General features: G+C 46.9%; 1 protein-coding gene and 1 long non-coding RNA gene across 4 annotated transcripts in view; one reads left to right on the top strand and one right to left on the bottom strand.

The window, feature by feature from the left end:
- Window positions 1-1230: 1230 nt before the first annotated feature.
- Window positions 1231-22412, bottom strand: part of HEPHL1 (hephaestin like 1) — a 181602-nt gene continuing 160420 nt past the window's right edge. Inside the window, exons 19-20 of one of the 3 annotated variants that reach the window (XM_029602335.1) lie at window positions 3186-3233; window positions 1231-3103 (exon numbers count right to left, since the gene is read on the bottom strand). In XM_029602335.1, coding sequence (XP_029458195.1) covers window positions 2904-3103; window positions 3186-3233 — 248 coding nt within the window. In that variant the 3' untranslated portion in view covers window positions 1231-2903. Of the gene's footprint in view, window positions 3104-3185; window positions 3234-13675; window positions 13802-22412 lie in introns of those variants that run through there. The other 2 variants (XM_029602336.1, XM_029602337.1) reach the window with 2 other exon arrangements.
- LOC115091954 lies at window positions 13147-14428 on the top strand. The gene is made up of 4 exons (XR_003856849.1): window positions 13147-13625; window positions 13777-13846; window positions 13943-13998; window positions 14290-14428. It is a non-coding gene; the product is annotated as an uncharacterized LOC115091954 (long non-coding RNA).

Below are 22412 nucleotides of genomic sequence, written 5' to 3'. Positions count from 1 at the left end.
GGGGGGGGGGGGGACACAGATCCACTCTCTCCTACCCTTCATCCTGAAGCAGATCCCTTCCCTTATGCACACACACACTACCTATTCACCCTCTGATCTCCTTATTCACACTCCACACTCCCTACCCAATTGCCTCACTCACCCATTGCCTCCCTTCCGATCCCTTCACTCGCTCGTATACTCCCCAAACCACCTCCAGACCCCTCACTCACACACACTCCCCTCTGATTCTCACCCATTTTACACACACCCCACACTCCCTATTCCCTCACTCATGCACACGCCCTCTGATCCCCTCATTCACTCGCTCCACGCCCCTCCTGATCCCTCACTCAGCCCATATCCCCTCCAATCCCCTCACTTGCACACACACACATCCCCTCTGATTCTCACCCCCACACTCACATACACACAGCTTAAACCCTTCTCCCCACCCTATCTCTCACTACCCCCACCCTATGATAATCCCCTCCCCACTTTAACTCTCCCCGTTGATCGGGGCTTGTTGATTGGAGAAGTGCATGGAGGACACAGCAACTTGGGACTGCTTCCTCTTTCTCTGCTGCCCGAGGCCTCTCGTGCTTTGAACTGCTGCCGTCCTTCTCCGACCAGCAGCGGGAAAAGGTGGGGGGGGGGGGGGGGGAAACTGGCACAGGGTGGAAAGCGGGAGTGATGTGCAAGCTGCCATTGCTATTGCTGCCGCCTCTGGCTTGACGCAGCTCCTCCTCCACCCCCCCACCCCCAGTCCTTCTGCAGTGATTCTACTGGGAAGCACCAATCCTGCAGCTAAACTGCAAGAGACAGGGGTGCCCCTTACACATAACGTCTTCATCACTGCAAAGTACTTTATATACTAAGCAGTGGTAAATTGAGGTTTATCGCAGGAGGCACTAAAGCTTGGCTTATTCAGGTTAGGGCTGTGGTAGTAGTTCTGCGGTAACGGGCAGAGGGCCGAGGTTAGTACTTAGTGCGGTTGTGGTGTTACTGTTGATGTGGGGAAATGCTGACGCTGCTTTCCCACCCCCCACATACATACACACACACACACAAATCAGCCCAAGGTCTAAGGATGGGAGACAGGGGTAAGAAAATTAAAAAAAAAAAAGTCTGTCAGGCTTCCTGGCAGTGACAAGGCAGTTGAGTTCTCGCTTTTGAAATACAGATTAAAAATACAGCAGTGCAGGTGTGAAAAGGCTCTTATGCCATCCTAAACCCCCCCCACCCACCCCCCCCCGTGTAAAATTTCCCACAGTAATGGCTGTGCAGGAAATTTCATGCCGGTTAATGCAGATTAGTCTTTATCCCCTATGCACTAAACTCCCTCAACTGCATACCGATTTAAATAATACATGGCATTGGTAAAATATACTGCCACTCTATTAGCACTAATTAGTGCATTTTAAGGGCTGTGTTAGAGCCTTTGTACCTAGCACAATTATTACCACATTTGCTAAGAATACTATGCTTTACTACTTAGGCACTGAACGTGTGCAGTACATGGCTTGAGTATCTTGAGCCTGATATTCAGTGCTATTAGCCAGATAAGTAGCAACTTACCAACTGCTAAGTGGTGGCAGCTGAATATCTGGCTGTGATCAGTGGTCACTACTTAACCGGCTAAGTAGTTATGTGGATAGGTGGTGGGTGGGTGGATCAGAGAGGAGCTACTCATCCAGATAACAGCCAGAGCAGTGCCGATATTTGGGCATATCCAGTTAAGTTAACCGGATAAGTTAGACTTGCTCAATAGCAAGTCTAACGTTTGCCGGATAAGACTTACAGTATTCGACTAACTAGCAACTTTTACAGGCATTTTCAGCAGCATAGCCGTGCTGCTGAATGTCCCTTCTGAGTTGGCCGGATAAGTCTATTCTTCTAACTTACTTATCTGGATATGTTTCAAAACTGAACCCCTTGTGGGATAAAAAGATTAGAGATATTTCCTGGGAAGTGTATTCAAATGTTTAATGCATGCCTTCCACTGCATTACTGTCATTAAAGGGGGTAACTTTGTAGCTGCCTGCATTAGTGCAACGTCTGCCGGTATCTTTTACCCGCAGACTTTGCACTAATTTTGAAAGTGAATTTACACACGCACTTTCGTTTTGAAACTTACCTGGGAAAACTACCCACCTCCATACACCCCTGCTAATTTATGCAGATTTTTTCCGAGTAACCCTACACGCATACTGCTGAAAATTCCACAGTATGCACGTGCGAAGCCTCCCCCTACTGTTGAGTAAAGTTTCACATGTCATGCTAATAAACACTTAAGTTTACCGGCACACAGGTAAGGTAACTTTATAAAAATAAAGCCCATTTCTGCTGGTAAAACACTGTTTTACCTTCAAATCCTGCTGATGCTCCTTGCGACCTTGGGCAAGTCACTTAATCCTCATTGCCTCAGGCAGCAGCTTAGATTATACGCCCTCCGGGGAAGGGACCTACCAATTTTAACTGAATAGTAACTTGCCTTGAACACAGGTTTGGGAAGGTAAGTAACTAAATCGAAAATCCAAAGTATACGTTTAACTGGCTCAGTGGAAATTTCAGGACTGCTATCAAGAATGGTTAAAGCTGCCTTGCTATTGGTCCATGCCTGAGTATTACAGAGCCATCTAACCAATCGAAAGGCTGGAAGCCTCTCAGTCATTTTTAAAATGACAATGCATTCTAACTTTTGTTCAGATCTGCCAGTTCAATAATTTACTAATTAAACATCAAGTCCTCTAAAAACAACATTATTGCACCAATTTCTGCCCTCACATGTCATGAACCTAACCCAGTGTTTCCCCATTTACATTTGTAAACTTAACATTATCATAAATTATAGCAACACATCCGCCAATAGTGCCTCATGGAGTGCAATGCGTTTCCAGAAATGGTCATTCAATGTGTCGCATCTACAAATTATCCACGGGAAGTGAAGTAGTTTCAATACTCCAGTAAGACACCTTTCTTCTGAGCAGCACAAGAGCACCGAAGAGCAGCAGCACCATGGCCAGCAGGAGAACTCCCACAATGAAAAGTACAACGAGGGCTGTGTTGGCTTCTTTTGCATCCAGGCTCCTACCAAGCAATTCTAGTTTTTGGTGGCCAGCTGCTGAAAAGAAAAAAAAAGGACCTCTTCAGAAAAGTCAAGCTGACTCCATGTAAATAAACTGTATTTTACGCAAGAGTCTTACCATCTTTGGCAGATGTACATTCATCGACCACTCGTGGAGGAGCGGCAGCTGAGGAAAAAAAAAAAAAAAAGACCCTTATGGATAATGCACACAGGAAGAAGGAAAAACATTTAAGGCTATGGATATTTGTTGATCATGTTTAGCTTCTTATCCAGTCTAGGCACACCGCTAGCAGCACGACAATCACTTAAAACCAGAACATGCATGACTGACAATCACAGCTGCTGTTAAGAGTGCACTCATCTTTTCTCACCACCACCTGACCCAGCCTGCGTTTCGATGACTCTTCATCAGGTGAAAAAAAAAAAAAGCTTCCAACCGAACTGAGAACACAGCAAAATTTAAAAACCTTCAAAAAAGAACTAAAAACTTGGATGTTCACCAAAGCCTACCAAAGCACCCTATGACTCTTGTTATAATTTCCTTCCCTACCGGCCCATATAAACATGTACAACCAATGCAAGCACTTAATATAACCTGTACAGTTTGACAACCGAACTACGTTCCTAACGCCTTCAATAACTATGTTAACAATCGCATGAATATTTTGAACACTATGTTATACATCGAAACTTTGTAAACCGTTGTGATGGCGAAACCGAACGACGGTATATAAAACTGGATAAATAAATAAATAAAATGACTTCTCTTTCCTTCCACATTTAGGCTGGTCGTACTCCGGCTCCAGTAGAAGGAAATGTGGAAGGAAAGAAGTCACTTGTCAGCATTCTTCCCCCTAATGAAGAATCATCGAAAACGCAGCCCCGCATCAGGTGCTGGCGAGGAAAGATAAGAGTGTTCTTTAACAGCGGCTGTGATTTATAGACTTGCACATTCTAGTTCTGAGTGATTATCGTGCCGCACGTGACACTGAAGCAACAGCAGAATATACCTTTTCATTAGTGGGTCATTTACAACCGCTGCAACTTCTCACATTCAGTTTTAATTGCAAAAAAAAAAAAAATTAAAAATGAAGAAGGCATAAGAAGACGACGACTGCTTTGAGTAGGAGGGGGCACCATGACTGAAAGGTGGACAAGGTAGCCGTATATGATTATTGCCCCTCCCTCATTTTTCCAATAAAAGTTTAGGGCCAGTTGTGATATCTGAAGAGATTCGGTTGATAGCATTTTGGATGGTTTCTCACTTTGCTTGTGGTTTTTATTAAGTGGTAATGGCAACTTTACCGTCATAAATGGCAGGAAACTTTGTAAAAGTTTCATTTCTACATTTAAAGCATTGCTTTACCTGCAGAAGCTCCTTGGAAATTACCCTCTAAATGTAGCCAACATGGGGCAAAAAAATTCTACAGCCTTTCCTGAAGCTTGTGGAAATTTAGAGCTTTGGGCCAAACAGACATAATTTCAAAACTGTGCGGTAGACTAACTTTCTGTCTTGTTGCATTTTCACCCTCTCCTTGAATCTTGCCCTTAATACTGTGAAAGAAATAACTGCTATTAAAAACATAATGGCAAGTATCAAACCATCCTCAGATTTAGTGACCCCCCTCACCTCCCCACCAAACACACACACATACAAGGTATCAGCTCTCCATGAGAACGAATGTAGCTGTGCGTGAAGAAAGCTTTCTGCTGTCCATATGTGGAAGTAAAGGTTCAATAACCAAAAAAGCAGAGTTGCTTACCTGTAACAGGTGTTCTCCCAGGACAGCAGGATATTAGTCCTCACAGATGGGTGACATCATCAGATGAAGCCTGTCACGGAATACTTTTGTCAAAGTTTCTAGAAACTTTGATTGGCACACTGAGCATGCCCAGCATGCCACTAACCCCGTAGCCACACGGGGGTACCCATTCGGTCTCGTATCAAAGCAGAAAAGAATGAGCAAAAAATAAAACAACAAAACGAAGACGAACCCAACTCCACGGGTCCTAGGAAGACGAGGACGAACACAACATTCTGCTGTCCTGGGAGAACACCTGTTACTGGTAAGCAACTCTGCTTCTCCCAAGACAAGCAGGATGGTAGTCTTCACAGATGGGTGAATACCAAGCTGCAGGCTGCCCCCCTGAACACACTGGGCTAACATGCACCCAATAAAGTGCAATAGCCACAACAACAGGGGTGCTTTTGGCAACAATGGGGCAGCCTGAACATCATACTGGGTCCTAGGTAGGGAGAGTTGGGTTCTCACACTGGAAACAGGTTACGGAGGACAGACTAGCCAAAGATGCTGTCCTGTCAACCATCCTTGTCCAGACAGTAATGGGCTGCGAAGGTGCGGAGGGAGCTCCACGTCGCAGTCTTACAGATCTCAGTGATAGGGACTGCCCGGAATTGCGCCACTGATGCTGCCATGGCCCTTACTGAGGGTCTGCTTGCCCACCGCTACTCCAAGTCTATTTTTGTCAAAGGAGACAAAGAGTAGGGTGGACTGCCTGTGGGCCGCGGTACGCTCCAGATAAAAGGCGAGAGCACGCTTGCAGTCCCAGGTATGCAGAGCCCGCTCACCTGGGTGAGAGCGTGGTCTCAGGGAAAAAAGTGTGCAAGACGATGGACTGATTGAGGTGAAAGGCAGTTACCACTTTAGGCAGGGTGAGTGCGCAACACCACCCTGTCATAGAAGAACCTTGTGTAAGGCGGATAGGTCACCAGGGCCTGCAGATCACTCAGTTTATGGACCACTCGTGGGGGTGGAATGTCCGACTGAGGCAGTCTGCCACTACATTCTCAGTCCCTGCCATGCAAGAGCATGGAACGTGACAGGGCCCAAGCCCAAATCTGTGCTACCTCTTGGTAGAGGAGATAAGAGCCTGTGCCTTCCTGTTTGTTCACATACCACTTGGCCACTTGGTTGTCTTGTCTGGATCAAGACGACCCTGTTGGACAGGCAATCCTGGAATGCGTAGAGTGCATACCGCATCGCTCGGAGTTCCAAGAAGTTTATCTGGCAGTTGGTCTCGGTTTTCAACCATACCCCTTGCGTGTGAAGGCTGTTCACATGGGCCCCTCAGCCTAGGTGGAGGCACCTGTGGTCAGGATCACCTGAGCAGTCGGGGGCTGAAAAAGAAGTACTTTTCTCAGGTTGGATTCCCGCACCCATCAGGCAAGGGAAAGCTGGAGTGGCTCGGTTATCCGGACCAGTGCGGAGAGTTTTTGAGATGCTTGGTGCCACTGAGACTGCAGAGTCCACTGCTTGACCCTCATGGCCAGGCAGGCCATTGGAGTGAGGTGTACCAACAAGGCCATGTGGCCCAGCAACTTAAGGAGCAGGCAGGCTGAGGCCATCTCCCGGCGATGGATGGACCTGGATATGGGAACACATGCACCCCGTTCTGGCGCAAATGTGTTCCCTCCACTGCCAGGCTCTTTATGAAGACCCAGGGTGCGGAGGCTAGCCCGAAGGGCAGAACCCTGTACTGGAAGTGCCCTGTCCTACGACGAAGCGCATATATTTTCAATGATGCAGAAAGATGGCAATGTGTGTGTAGGCATCCTGTAGGTCGAGAGAGCAGGGCCAGTCCCCTTGATGCAAAAATGTGAGTAAGGTACCCAGGGATACCATTTTGAACCGCTCTCCATGGAGGAACTTGTTTAAGGCCCAGAGGTCGAGGATGGGACGGAGGCCCCAGCTACACTGAGCCCGGGGAATTGATTCTACTGCAACAGGGCCGAGAGTTCTAGCTCGAGTCATTGCGTGTTCTACGAGGCTCCACGCCGGAGAGGGTGGGGTGTCTGGGGGAACATTGAGAAGGTTTAGGTGGTAACCCCATGCTACGATGGACAACACCCATCGTTGGTGATTAGGGACCAGTTGTTTGCGAATTGGCAGAGTCTGCCTCCCACCGGTGGGTCGAATGGCGCAGGCACAGGGGTTAGGCTTCTGCTCTCTCTGTGCCAGTCAAAAGCTAGCTGCAGGGCTAGGCTGAGCCCTGGGTGCTCGTGATTGGCGAGGGTGGTCTTTTTGGGCAGCTCGAGCTGGACGAGCACGGGAGGCCGGAGGATAGTATCTCCGTTACTTTCTGGAATCCCTACATATTGCCCTGCAGGTCGCCGAAGAGGGGTCAGAGGTGGTAGTAGACAACTGACTCAGGGTCTCATGGTGATCCTTGAGTTGGGTCACTGCGTCCCGGATTTTGTCCCCAAACAGGTTTTCTCCTGTGCAGGGGAGGTCGGCCAATTGTCATGAACCTCCGGTGAAGGTCGGAAGGCTTTTAGCCAGGCCCAGCATCTGCACTAATGCCTGCTGCTGAGACTCTTGACGCCGTCTCAAAGACTTCATAGCTGCCCTCACTTCATGCTTCCCGGCTTCCATCCTTCTGGAGGATGATGGATTCTAGGCCCTCCTGGAACTGTTGTGGTGGCTTCTTGGGTACTTGTTTTCAGAGGTTCCGGTTATACTGGTCATGTAGAACTGGTATGCCACTATCCGAGCAATAAGCATGGATCCTGGAATAGTCTCTGACCTAGCGCATCTAAGGCTCTGTGATTCTTCCCCAGAGGGGCAAAGAGTGGGGGCGGGTCCCTTTGGCTTTTTCTGGGCTGATTCCACTAACACTGATTGGTGAGGCAACTGGCTCTTCTGGAAGCCCAGGACCTGTTGCAATGAGATAAGTGGCATCCATTTTTCATTTGCCCTGTTACCTATACTCATATGTCTTACAATATTATATCGATTTAAAAAAGCATTGGCCTATTCAATTGCTTACAGCTTTCAAAGGAAAAGGAACTTCTGATTGCCAATAAAACAGATAAGAACCTGAAAGAGTATGTTTCACCATCAGCTTTACCGCAGTGTACAAAACTAGATACCAGACCCTCTGGACACTGGCCCTGTGGTAATTGCTCAGTATGTAATGTCAACATTTAAAACAAGTTGTTTACCCATTCCCGGTACAAGTCAAAATTTTAAATTTAAAATCTTTCACTAACTGTAATAGTAAGGGTGAGGGTCTATACAGCCATGTGTCGTGCAACAAAATGTATATGGGAAGGAAGATAATCAGGACAGTTTTTAATAAATGCATCATTGAACATAAAAGTAACATAAATAGATCTATTGATGGCAAACGATTAGTTATACAACATTCTGTCTCCAAACACCACAAGTTCAGTGATTATAAATTTGTGGTAATACAACATCCGACATTAAATTGGAGAGGAGGCAACCTGGACAGACACCTACTCCATTTAGAACAAAAATACATTTATGAGTTTTAAAATATGGCACCTCATGGTTTAAATTTAGATATTGATTATTCAGTTTTTTTTATAATATACCCTCACGAATATATTTTTTATCTATATTTCCATATGAGTTTTTTCAGTGTGACCTTTATCCTGCAGTGTGTCAATCATTTGTGATTTTCATTTTTGAAAAACATTTCTGCATCATTTATACAACTTTAGCTTAGACATTTTGTTCTCATCACTTGTGCCATTTTACCCTCCCATATTTTAAAGAACACCAATTAGTGTCCCCTTTTTGATATAATTTTTTTATAATTTCATTTACATGGTTTTTACAATTTTTTACAAATTTTTCTAATTTCATTTTACATGGTTTTTAAAAATTTTGGTTTTCACATACTTAATTAATTTACTTTACATGGCATTTTTTAGTACGATACATGGCAGTATTAGTTCTCCTCTTTTTTTTATATACTGAGCCCAAAGTTGTTCCACATCTCTCCTGCACACCAGTAAGAGCCACATAGTAATTTAGATTAATCACTTTATTTATCTTCTTTTGCTCACCTACACTTTCAGTGGTGAGCATGGCTTTCTTAGCTCCTTCTCTCCCCCCCCCCCCCCCCCTTTTGTAATATATTATTATACTTTATATTTTTTTTATTTTCAGTGGCGGTTTCAGTATCTCAGCCCCTTTTACCTACATTTGAACCTCTGCACACTGAGCCCTTTGGGTTGCTTATATCTTTCCTGTTCTTCAATAGTGTTTTAGTTACTTTTTTATAGTCCATGTACACCTTAGCCCCTCCCCTTCTTCCTTTTTTTCGCGCCAATTTTCTGGCTTTAAATCCCTGCTGGAGTATGAGGGTTCCAATTTTCTACAGATACCGCAATCACATTATGCCTCACAGTTACAAAGGTAATTTACATAGTCCAAATAGTGTCCGTATTTTACATTTTAGGTTGCTTTGCCTTTTACTGTGTATCGTGGTCTTTTAGCGTTATCTTCTTTTCACTTTTCCTTAAGTTTGCTGCCGTTATTTAAACACATTTATTTGATTGGCAGCGGTTTCTCGCAGTCACTCTTATGCTCTTCGCTTAGCTAAGGCTGCCAGCCCTTTCTAAGTGACATCACAGGGTCCCGGATATAAGGCCGGGCTGAGCCTTCGCTGGTCGAGTACTCGTTGCCTCCTAGAGATTCTCCTCATTCCTGATCCTTGTTGACTCCTGTTCCTGATTTCCTTGTTCCTGTGTTCCTGATCTTCAACCTATCCTCGGATTGCCTTCTCAGACCTTGACCTCTGTTTGCCTGACCACGCCATTGACTCTCTCCAAGGCCGGGCCGAGTCTTCGCTGGTCGAGTACTCGTTGCCTCCTAGAGATTCTCCTCATTCCTGATCCTCGCTGACTCCTGTTCCTGATTTCCTTGTTCCTGTGTTCCTGATCTTCAACCTATCCTCGGATTGCCTTCTCGGACCTTGACCTCTGTTTGTCTGACTATGCCATTGCCTCTCTCCAGACCCAGACCTCTGCTTTGCCTGACCACGCTCTTGACTCTCTCCTCGTCCAAACCTCAGCCTTGCTTGCTACTGCTTCCAGACTGCTGCCAGCTCTGACTCCAGCTTGCCCTATAACACCTCTTCAGTCTATATCCTGGACTTGGCCTATTCAGGCTTCGGCCTGTTCTTGCTTGGGCACCCCCTGTCTGACTTTGGTTCTATTGGCACCCGGGTCTCCGGGACTCCACCTCGTCCAGTAGACTTTTACTCTCCTCTGTTGCTGCCTCTGGGCTGACCTTGATCCTTCCGTCGACGATGACATACGGAGGGGAATGAGGGCTGGTATTGGTGAAGCACCAGCAGGCCTCCGTTCATCAGCCCTCTCTGCCTGTCGACGATGGGGACCCATAGGATCCCTCCTACGGGTTGCATCAACCCCACCTCGGCCCACCTACGGTGCAACAGGTTGCAAAGGCCATGGACTTGGCGGAGACGTGTGCCCTCCAGACTATTCCAGGCCTAGCTTCCAAGGTACAGGAACAGCAATGATTTCTTGAGGCTCTGGCCTCCTCCACTGAGCATCTGCACGCCCGACTGGATTCCTACCCGGTGGATCTGGCTGCGCTGAAGTCCATGCCCGGGCTCATTCTGAAGCTCCAGAATCTCCAGTCAGCCTTGGAACAGGTGGTGGCGGATATAAACCGTCTTGCCACCTGGCAAGATTCCCTGACTCAGCTTAACGCCCCACCTCCTTCCCCAGCGGCCTCTGTGATGGCATCCGACCCTTGGTCGGGCGGTTCATTCCTCTGCCGGCCCTGCCTCATTACTCAGGAGATCCCCAAACAGTGTCGGGGATTCCTAAATCAATGCCATATGCATTTTACTCTCCAAGCTATGTGGTTTCCGAATGATTTGGTCAAGATGACCTTTATTTTATCCCTTTTGGATGGTAGGGCGTTGGTGTGGGCCTCCCCTTTGTGGGAGCGCTCTGACCCCTTGCTCTCAAGTCTCCCGCAATTTGTGTCCACCTTTAAGCAAGTATTTGAAGAACCTGGCAGGCTTCCCGCCATGGGCTCTGATCTTCTGCAGTTACGCCAAGGAACCCGCTCCCTAACCGACTATGCAATAGAATTCTGTACCCTGGCCACAGAACTAAATTGGCAGGGGGACAGTCTGCACACTATCTTCCTGGAGGGATTGGCCTCCAGGATTAAAGATGAACTGGCGGCACAGGGCTTCCTACATCCCTCGAAGGTCTTATTGATCTAACAGGGAAGATTGACAGACGTCTCCAGGAGCGATCCTGGGAGAACCACCCTACTCTGAAGAATTACCCCAGGAAATCACCCCTTTCTAGCGATCGCCCCCTGCCTTCCAGAAATTCTGAGGAACTCATGCAACTGGGCCATGTTCGACTTCCGGATGAAGAGAAATCTCGTCGCCGCTAACTAGGACTCTGCCTCTACTGTGGGAATTCAGACCATTTGTTAACTCAGTGTCCTAAGAAGGGCGTGACCCCATGCCGAGAGACCACTGAGTTGGTGGCCCTTGGCCTTACCATAGCCTCATCCTTATTTCTTCTGCCCGCCTCCATGGAATTATCCTTCAACAGTTTTTCCACCCAGGTTCTATTGGACTCTGGTGCTGGGGCAAACTTTATCCAGCAGGACCTCATGGATCAGTACCAAATTCCCACATGTTCCTTGACTCTGCCATTGGCTCTCTCCTCGGTCCATGGGGACTTCATTCCTGGTGTGGTGACAAGGGCCACACAACCTCTTACTCTGAAAATTTATTGGATCACTCAGAGTTTTTCATTTTACATTCTTCCTATGGCCATAAATCCGATAATCCTAAGCCTGCCATGGCTACGGAAGCATCAGCCATAATTTGACTGGGCCACGGCCGATCTGATCCAGTGGGGGCCGCAGTGTTCGGAATCCTGTTTGGAATCGGTAGAGCCTCTCCAGCCCCTAATCATGGCTACCACCCTTCCTAATTTTCTTCCATGCAAGAAATCTCAGGAGACCCAGGCCAGACCCTGTTTCCTTCGGGGGAATGTTTTGAGGGTTGTCTTTGCCCAGCTGGAAGAGCAACTGATGCATAAGACATCTGAAAATGAAGCCCTTGTCAAGAAGCATAACCAGGCTTTGAAATGGTTTGTGTCCCTCTTGACCTTTAAGGAAAAAGAGATCCAGAGCCTATATGCCCTTCTGCAACAAGAGATAGGAAAACACTTCTTCACTTTGGCTCCAGACATCACTCTGAGTAACTCTGTAATATCTATCTCTTTATGTCCCATGGGACCACAGGCTCTGGTATCACATGATCTTGGGGACATTTGGTACCCCAGCCAACTAAACCCTCAGAAGGGGGGCCTGGAGGAGGGGGTACTATTGTGTCGGCCGGCCATGGAACCCGTGACCAGCCTTCCTTACCCTTCGCCGCTGCGTTCCCGGGAACGAGCTCTGGCCCCTTCATGATGTGGAGGGAGCGCCTCCACGCTGCCCTCCTTGTGGCAGGCCTGCCTGCTGCTGGCAGCCTCGCGGTACGGGAGAGACGCTGCCGCTCTCTCTGCAGGCCTGGCTCTCTAGGCATGTGCGCGTGCCTTTCTAAATTAATGGGCCCGTGGCAAGCTAAGGCTGCCGGCCCTTTCTCAGTGATGTCACAGGGCCCGGTATATAAGGCCGGGCCCAGCCTTTACTTATTGCCTTTGCAACAGGTCTCCTCGCTGGTTGAGTACTCGTTGCCTCCTAGAGATTCTCCTCGTTCCTGGTTCCTGATCCTTGCTGATTCCTGTTTTCCTCGTTTCTGTGTTCCTGATCTTCAACCTATCCTCGGATTGCCTTCTCGGACCTTGACCTTTGTTTGCCTGACCATGCCATTGACTCTCTCCAAGGCCAGACCTCTGCTTTGCCTGACTACGCTGTTGCCTCTCTCCAGACCCAGACCTCTGCTTTGCCTGACCATGCTCTTGACTCTCTCCTCATCCAGACCTCAGCCTTGCTTGCTACTGCTTCCAGATTGCCCTATGATGCCTCTTCAGTCTACGACCTGGAGTTGGCCTATTTAGGCTTCGGCCTGTTCTTGCTTGGGCGCCCCCTGTCTGACTTTGGTTCTATTGGTGCCCGGCTCTCTGGGACTCCGCCTCATCCAGTATAGACTTTTACTCTCCTCTGTTGCTGCCTCTGGGCTGACCTCGATCTTTCAATCGACGACGACATATGGAGGCCCACCTAAGTCCAGCCGGCCCTGGTACCCAAAGGCTCAACCCGCAGGGAACGAGGGCTGGTACTGGTGAAGCGCCAGCCGGCCTCTGTTCATCGTCCCTCTCCGCCTCGGCCCCACCTCGGCCCAAGAGTCCACCTCCAGCGCAACATCCCTTACCCTTAAGCTGGTGGTTAAAATGATTTTCTGTTGGATTAAAACAAAGTTATAAACCATCTCGAAATTGAGTGATTCTATTTCAGCGATGCGTGCATATCAAACCTGTTTCAAGGTATTATTAAACGGTATCTGTCTTATAGAGTGATGAAAGCAAGATATGAGTCTTCTTATATGCTCACAATGTCTATTAATTCACTTAACTATGAATATATTTCTTATCTACTATCATGTCCACATACTTTATATATAGCCAGACTTAAAGTGCTCTTTAGGCTATGATTGTGCATACACTCATTTAACTATTATAGACTTATCATTGTTGCCTTTTTTCTATAGCTTAAGCAAGATTCAATTGATTGACGTAAGCCTTTACAATATATACACACACAAGCTGCAGTTGAAGGTAAATTTATTTTTGATTAAACATGTTTTCATTTATTATTATTATTATTATTATTATTATTATTATTATTCCATCCAATTTATTCTATTCATTTCATTGAGATCATTTTCTTCTTTTTTCTTCTTTTCTTTTTTTGAATGCGTTGCTTTAGTTCTTGGTTGCCACATACGAAATTTCTAAACACATATGAATATACAGTGACTACAAAAACATACAAACGGGTACCATATTTTTCAAGTTTAATTAGCATTTTATAGATGTCATAAGCATTCTAATGATTGTATAATACAGAAACTCACTTTCCATCATCTTTTCAGATGTTAAAGCTAATAACCATAAGATGACCATGTTTGCACACTGAACACGTACACAGGTAATACCACTGAAATAGAATTGTAATTAAAGAATTGGGATATATTAATTTTCTTTGTCTCTATGCCATTGTTTTTTAACACAATTGATTTTCAACACTTGATTATATTTATATGCTATTTTATTAACGTCTCCCACACTGCCTAAATCTTAATGTTACCCTTGTTTTTATATATATGTCAGTCATGTTTAGATATTTATCATTTTATTGTTGTTATTTATGTCCATGTGTCTTAAGTATTCCCAATATATTATGTATTCATGTCCTTGTTTTTATTGTTATCTTTTATAGCCCCTGAGGCAGCCACGCTGTGGCGAAACTCGGCTGGAGTCGGGCTACTTTTATTCAAATTTTTATCAATAAATTTATGAACATACTTGGACATCTGGCATCTATTTTATTTTCTCCAACATCACCTCCTTAGGGACATCTATGAATTGGAAGACCTCCAACATCATATGGTGGGCATCCTCCTCAGTTAAAAGCTGGAAGGGGATGGTTTCTGCCATCGCCCGCACAAAGCTTGCGAAGGATAAGTCCTTGGGAGGCAAGCGGGGCCTCTCATATGGCAGAGAAGGCTCCGACAGAAGGTTGTCGGAGGCTTCCTAGGAATGTTCAGAGAAGGCATCATTCTATGGGTCGTAAGGGGCCTCTTACTCACCACTAAACTGCCTGGGTTGAGGAGGGAGGCCAAACCCCAGAGTAAGGGGTGCGGGCAGCAATGGTTGGTGAGGTGGAACCGACAGTGCTGCCATCAAGGGCACCGGGACCTGCGAAGGACGCTGGGGCACCGGGAGGCCCGACGACGGGATCCAGCATCGGCGGTAGCACCCATGGAGATGGGCGCAGAGCCACATCTTCTTCCTCCAAGACAGGGGGAGGCACTGGTGGTGGACAGGGCACTGGGGGGCCTGCCAGCACGGGCTGCGTCAGTAAGGCACTGAGCAGCATACCCAGCCTTTCCAGCAGAGGCGCCAACATGGAGGGTGCTGGTTCTGATGCCGGTATGGGGGCCGGCGTCGGTGGCTGCTGGAGACCCCAAAGGGCATTTAGCATTGCCTGTTGAACCATGCGGTCCAACTCCTCTTTGAAAGCGGGTGCAGACAAGATCAACCCTGGAGTAGGGGGCAGGCTGGTTGTCACTGGAGTGTCCACGGGGGTCCGCGGAGGCTCGGTGCCCGGCACCGATATCGGTGGGGAATGCCTTGGGCTCCCGGATTTGGAAGAGATCGGGATCTCCTCTCCTCGGGGCCTCTTCAAGGGGGTTCAGCCGCAGTCCCTCCAGTATTGGTGCCAGCACCGGACAGTGACGACTATCGGTGCCGGTGTCTATGTTTCCCACGGTGCTCAGCTCGGTCCTTCTCCGGCACTGAGGAAGACTATCCAGAAGCCTTTGAACATCCGGATGTCGGTGAGGGGTGATCTCCTGCCCCCTGATCATCACGGCGGGGTACCGAAGGCAAAGGCTCCAAGTCAGACTGATCCCTGCGACTTGACGTACCCATTACTGAAGTCGATGAAGCCGATTGCTTGGAAACAATCAAGTGCTCCATTTGTCCAGGCAGGTGTGCCTGCCTTTGGGGGTCATCTGAGCACAGCTGGGGCACCGAAGGATGTCGTGGGAAGGCCCGAGACACAGGACATAGATGTCATGTGGGTCTGTAATGGACATAGTCTGCGGACACTTCCTCAAACAGGTCACCCTTGAAAAAAGGGCGGCGTGCAGTCTGTTACCGTCGTCCACGGGGGGGGGGGGGTTAGATGCTCAGGAACCACAAGAACGCTAAAGACACCTACCGAATGCCGGAGGAATCGATTCATGATGGGGGACCCCGAGGCGGGAAAAAAATCAAAGAAAAAACATCGAATTCTTCCATGAGGAAAAAAGTTTGAAACAGAGCTCCACAAACTGCAAGGTAACAGCACTGCCGAAAAAAGGAGACTGAAGGGGACCCCGTGTGGCTACGGGGTTAGTGGCATGCTGGGCATGGTCAGTGATGGGCTCCATCTGATGATGTCACCCATCTATGAGAACTAACATCCTGCTTGTCCTAGGAGAAAAATATATACAAGAGGTGATAAGTTTTTTTATTGAACTATTTAATATATTTTCTTGGCTAGCTTTCATGAGTAACCAATAAAAGGAGGAACGGCATCAAAGCATTGTCAGCGTTTTTTTGCCTGCTACACTCTCAAATTTGACTCGGATAGTCAATTATAAGTTTGTTGTAAGGAACTTTTTTGAACTGAGCAGTTAAACATTTCAACCCTTCTTGAACCTTTGGGGATACAATACTGTTGGACTATAATTCTTGATTTCACTTGAACACTTTATCAGTCTATGGGCTCCCTCCGGATGCAGTCTTCATGAAACACAGCCCGTGTCGGGGGACCGCTGATTCTTTGATATAAACAGTTTGGCTTGATGCTGACACTTTGAACCTATTTTGCTTGCCTAAATAGAATAAAACTTTTTTTTGAACTTTATGGACATTGTGGAACCTTTGATGTCCTTCCCCCTTTTACTGGTTATCCATTTTTGATGGACTGACTGTGGCCTAGAACTATTATCTGCTTATAGCTTTCACGAGTTACACTCCCTTCATCAGGTCGAAACAAAATGAGTAGGTTAAAGCAAAAGAAGATGTTGCCTGAACATATGCAGTAAGTAAATCACAGATTACATTACAATGGTGGCAGTGTGCCGGGGACAGGGAAAAGGAAGGAGGAGGATGTGTCTGCAGAGTGATAAGAAGATGACAGAGCGATCCACAGAGAAAATTGTAATCTATTTTCTGCCACAGAAGCATCCAATTCATTCTCGCCGTAATTTTAGCTTTTGTGTGGCTACCTCCCAGCACCAGTTGAAGAAGGGGTTGGATTCGGCCTGCGTGTTAGGGTTTTGCTGTACTTTATATTGCTGTAAACTGCTTTGGCTTGTTTTTACAAGAAAGGTTTTCTATAAGGGTGAGGCTGCTGGTGTTCATCAATTGTTCTGGGTCCAGGCATTAAGCACTGCGTAATATACCTTAAGTGGCTATTTGCAATGGAACTATTGAAAGAAATTGGGAAACAGACATTTTTTGAAAAGAAGGCTCTGGATTTTTTTTTTTTTTCCAAGTGTGGGGCTTAATTTTGAAAAAAAATGTTTATTTTCAATTAATACAACCACAACGATACCTTGTAGCAAAACATTTAAGCAATATATTAAAATTAAAACAAACTCCTCTCTCCACCCTCCCCACCAGCATACTGAAAGCAATTTTCACCTTAAATAATACTCAATAATAAAAAATAAAATACAATAGTAAAATACAATTTTTCAAAATGTTTACATTCAGATAAACCAAGTACAGAGGAGCCGTGCTCAGTCAACCAAGAAAGAAGGTCCTATCCGCATCCAGAAGTGGCTTCCAGATTTCATTAATACTGCAATAGCTTTCTGTTTGGGTTAGGTTAGACATTCCAATGCGTACGTAATCCAAATAATAATAATCATCATCATCAATTGTATCCAAGCCTCCCAAAAAGGCACTGCAGGACTACTGCAGCCACTAGATATCAGTTCATTTGTGTTATCATCTTCCTGAAGATTTGTAGTTTTTCTCTGAATCACTAAGTACTTTTAATTAAATCGGACAGTATAAAAGTCTAAAAAGAATTAAATAAGCTTTGAAATTCATATAATAAGAGGATAAGGATTGTGGCAGGATCGGTGGCAATATATGATTCTTGTTTTGAGATTTTAGTCTCAAATCCCTAGGACAGCAATCCATTTGTTTAAAAAAAAAAAAAAAGCTTCTCTCCCAGCTCCCTCCTCCTATTGGACAATCACATCCCTCTATAATCCTGCCCACCTAAATTTCCTAACATAACTCATTTCCAGTCTGCATGCTGCTCAGCCCTTTCAGATCCCAACACGAGGTAAGTAAATGTGAGATATGCTTTCCACTTTAGATAGGTTTTTTTAAAAAGATTGAATTATATATGTTCTGCAAATGACCCCGCTGTGGATCACAAAACGGGACTGTAAAGAAGTGGGTACTTTGCTTCGAAAATTCATATGGAATGGTAGAAAAGCATGGCTAGCACTTCACATTCTAATGCAACCAATGACCAAGGGCGGACTGAACTGTCCCAATCTACGGACATATAATTTGCCTTGTTTGCTGAGACACCTGAGAGATTTATTAGCTGGAACCTCTTATTTCACCCCCACAGAATCCACTGAAAGACTGGCTGGGTACCTCCTCATTCAATCCCCTGGTAGAGACCACCAAGGAGTCCTTGTCACAGGTAGCAGCTATCCAAATCCTTATACAAGTGTGTTGCAAGGCATGGGTTTTTCTATGTTCCCAGGTGAATCTCACATCGAAATTGTCGGCGCTACTGAGCATATGCGCTCATGAATATTTTCCTCCGGGCACCTCCAGTTCTATATTCCACAAATGGTGGGACAAAGGGCTGATGTATGTATAATCAGTGTTTCTCAAAGGCAACGCGTCAATTATTTACTTTTCTAGAGTTACAACAAGCTTACTCGTTTCCAACCTCGGATTAGTTTTCATATATGCAATTTAGGCATTTTATTCACAAACATGAGAGTGCGATGCGAATCTCACCACAATTCTGGTCCCTGCATAGCATGGTGCTGGTCTCCAAATTGCAAAAACCATCTATTGCAGCTTACCGTAAATACCTACACATCAAGATAAAGCACGACGCAATGGTAGATACATTTAGCAACTGGCAAAAATGGCCAGAGTTCAACGTTAACAAAGCAGGACTATACTCAATGGGGCAGATTTTCAAAGGGGTACGTGCGTAAAATACGCACGCACCCCCCGAAAACCTACCCCAAGCTCCCCCTGTGCGCGCCGAGCCTATGTTGATTTACGCGCATCCCGGGGCTTTCCTGGGGGTGGGGGGGGGGGGGGGGGGGTGTCGCGGCAGCACGTCATCTGGGGGCGGAGGCGGGGCCGTGGGCGTGATTCAGGCCCGGGGGCGTTTCGGGGGTGTGGCCGGGCCTCCAAAACCGCTCCCGGGCTGGGGAATTGCGCTGCTGGCCGGCGCGCACAAGTTACGCCTGCCTCAGGAGGAGTGGCCTCGGAGGGAACAGAGGCAGGCTGCGCGGCTCGATGCGTGCAGGCTGCCGATTTTGAGCAGCCTTGCGCGCGCCGACCCCGAATTTTAAAGGATATGCACGGCTACGCACGTATCTATTAAAATCCGACGTACTCTTGTTTGTGCCTGGTGCGCGAACAAAAGTACGTGTGGGCGTACTTTTTAAAAATCTACCCAGATGTTTTCAAGACATTCCAGAATGGTCCGAGAGTGTACTCTTTAGAGCAGTGGTTCTCAACCTTTTTTCTGTCGGGACACACCTGACAGATGGTTCTCACATGCGTGACACACTGACCCATGATCGTCACAGGGCTAGATGTAAATGTACAGTTTGCATCCACGGGAACCCCCCTGATCCACAATAATGGATGTAAAGCAGAATTATGACATTCCCCGTTCAACTCACTCTACAAAAAAGATATTCTGGTTCTGGTGTCATCTCAGTAACAGCAACTCAAACTCCTTCTACTTTCAGGCTCAATAGCCCTACTTATGAAAAGACAGCAGTTTACCACCAATGCATGTCCTCTTGAGAAAACGCAACAAATAAGACTGATAAAACACTTACATGCTAGTAAAATATCTCTGTAACAGACACAGAACCGACCTAACATACTCCCAGGATCTGTAGTAATGCACATAAACTAATCCACACACAGTTACACCTGTATTATGGAATACACTCAAACAGGAGCAACCCTATCTATGAAAAGGCAACACTACAAATATTAAATCAGGCCCTAAAAACCAATACATCTCTTATTAGGAAAACAGAACTAGCAAGCAGCTATAGATCCCCACACAGAAATAATTGTAAAACTATACTAATAAGCAGAATAAATGTTTCACAACAACTATGAACAGAATAACATCCAACAATTAAAAACTCATAAAAACTATTAAAAATTCTCCAAACACCAATAAAATATTTCAAAAAAAGCAGACACATCACATAATATTAAATAATTAAAATAGCAGTCAATCAAGAAAAATAAACTTAAAAAGCCACCTTTACTTACCCCCTCAAGCAGCTTTCCTACTCCTCTTCCATGCAGGCTGTAGCACACACCAGAAGCAGCAGTAGTGGCTAAGCTCTATACTCATGGTCCTCTTCCTTAGGGCCCATGTCTCTCACACACACACACACACACACCATACCAGTCATGCCCCCATGACCAGTTTCTGTCTCTCACACACCAATCATCTCCCAGTCTTTGACAAACACACCAGTCACCTTCCTGAACAGTTTCTCTCATGCCATACACACACACACAGGCTTCCCACTCCCGTGTTCCACTTACATATATGGGCTTCTCACTCTCATAATCACTTTCTCTTTCTCACATACACTCACCAGTCTCTCACTCCCATGCTTGTTCTCTCCACATGCACAGGCTTCTCATTCCCATAATCACTTTCTTTCTCTCCCACATACACACACACCAGTCACCTGATCTCTCTCATGCATACACACACAGGCTTCCCACTCCCATGTTCTCTTTCAGATATACAGGCTTCTCACTCCCATGCTGTATCTCACACACTCCCAGCTTTCTCACTCCCATGCTCACTCTTCACATGTACAGGCTTCTTATTCCCATAATCACTTTCTTTCTCTCTCTCACATACACGCAAACACACACCAGTCACCTGATCTCTCTCATGCATATACACACACACATAGGCTTCCCACTCTCATGTTCTCTTTCAGATATACAGGCTTCTCACTCCCATGCTGTGTCTCACACACACACAGGTTTCTCACTCCCATGCCCACTCTTCACCTGCACAGGCTTCTCATTCCCATAATCACTTTCTCTCTCTCTCTCTCTCACACACCCGTCACCTGATCTCTCTCATGCATACACACACACACAGGCTTCCCACTTCCATGTTCTGTCTTACATACACAGGCTTCTCCCTCCCATGCTGTGTCTCACACACACCCAGGTTCTCACTCCCATGCTCACTCTCTTCACATGCACAGGCTTTTCCCATAATCACTTTCTGTTACACACACACACACACACAGTCTCTCTCTCATTTCCATGCTCGCTCTCCACGTGCACAGGCTTCTCATTCCCTGAATCACATTCTCTCTCTCTCACATTCACATACACACCAGTCACCTTACCAACCAGTCTCTCTCATATACATGCACACACACAGGCTTCCCACTCCCATGCTCTCTCTCACATAATCAGGCTTCTCACTCCCATGCTTTCTTTCACATACACCCCCACAACACCAGGCTTCTTACTCCCATGCTTTCTCACATACCCAGATTTCTCACTTCCATGCTTTTTCTCTCTCTCTCTCACACACACACACATCCCTGACTGTCTCACACTCTCACATACACATCAGTCATCTCCTTGAGCAGTCACTTTCATTGTCTCTCACATATACACATACATCAGCTCTCTGACCAGTTTCTCTCAATCACATACATACTCTCGATCAAATACATTCTCTCACTTACACACAGGCTCTCAATCACACACATTCTCTCACTTACACACAGGCTGGCTGGCTGCTTCTCTCTCTTTCTGTCACTCACTTCCCCCCCCCCCCAGCACAAACGGTAGCTGCTCCTCCAGCCCCCGCAGGCCAAGAAGGAAGAATTCCATCGATCGCGGGAGGCTCATGCTGCTCTCTCCTTTCCCTTCCGCTTTCTCCCCCAGAGCAGGAAGATCAGCTGCCTCTCCTGCTGCCACCGGACTCCTGCTATCTTCGGGCGTCCGAACTTCCTGTCGGGGGGGGGGGGGGTAGCGGAAGCGCAGCGCACAACGTCCGCTTCCTCCCTCCCCCCCCAAGCAGGAAGATCGGCGGACCATACGGCCTGATGCCCGAAGATAGCAGGAGGCCGGTGGCAGCAGGAGAGGCAGCTGATCTTCCTGCTTTGGGGGAGAAAGCGGAAGCTGTGCGCGACGCTTCCGCTCCCCCACCCCAAGCAGGAAGATCGACGGACCATACGGCCCGACGCCCGAAGATAGCCGGAGAACGGGTGGCAGCAGGAGAGGCAGCTGATCTTCCTGCATTGGGGGGAGGAAGCGGAAGCTGCACGCGGCGCTTCCGCTCCCCCCCCCCCGAACAGGAAGACCGGTTGGCCATATGGCCGCAGCAGCGCTTCCCCATGTGTGCCGTGATGGCGCGGGTTCTCTTGCGGCACGGCCTTTCTTCTTCCCGCGCACCACTTCCTGTTCCGGGTCCGGGGGGGGGGGGAATGCAGGCGCGGGAAGAAGAAAAGGGCAGCCACGGATGCCACAGCTTTTTTTTTTTTTGCACCG

The sequence above is a fragment of the Rhinatrema bivittatum genome, chromosome 5 (assembly GCF_901001135.1).
Source record: "Rhinatrema bivittatum chromosome 5, aRhiBiv1.1, whole genome shotgun sequence".
Classification (NCBI taxonomy): domain Eukaryota; kingdom Metazoa; phylum Chordata; class Amphibia; order Gymnophiona; family Rhinatrematidae; genus Rhinatrema; species Rhinatrema bivittatum.
This window is presented reverse-complemented; position numbering and strand designations above follow the sequence as displayed.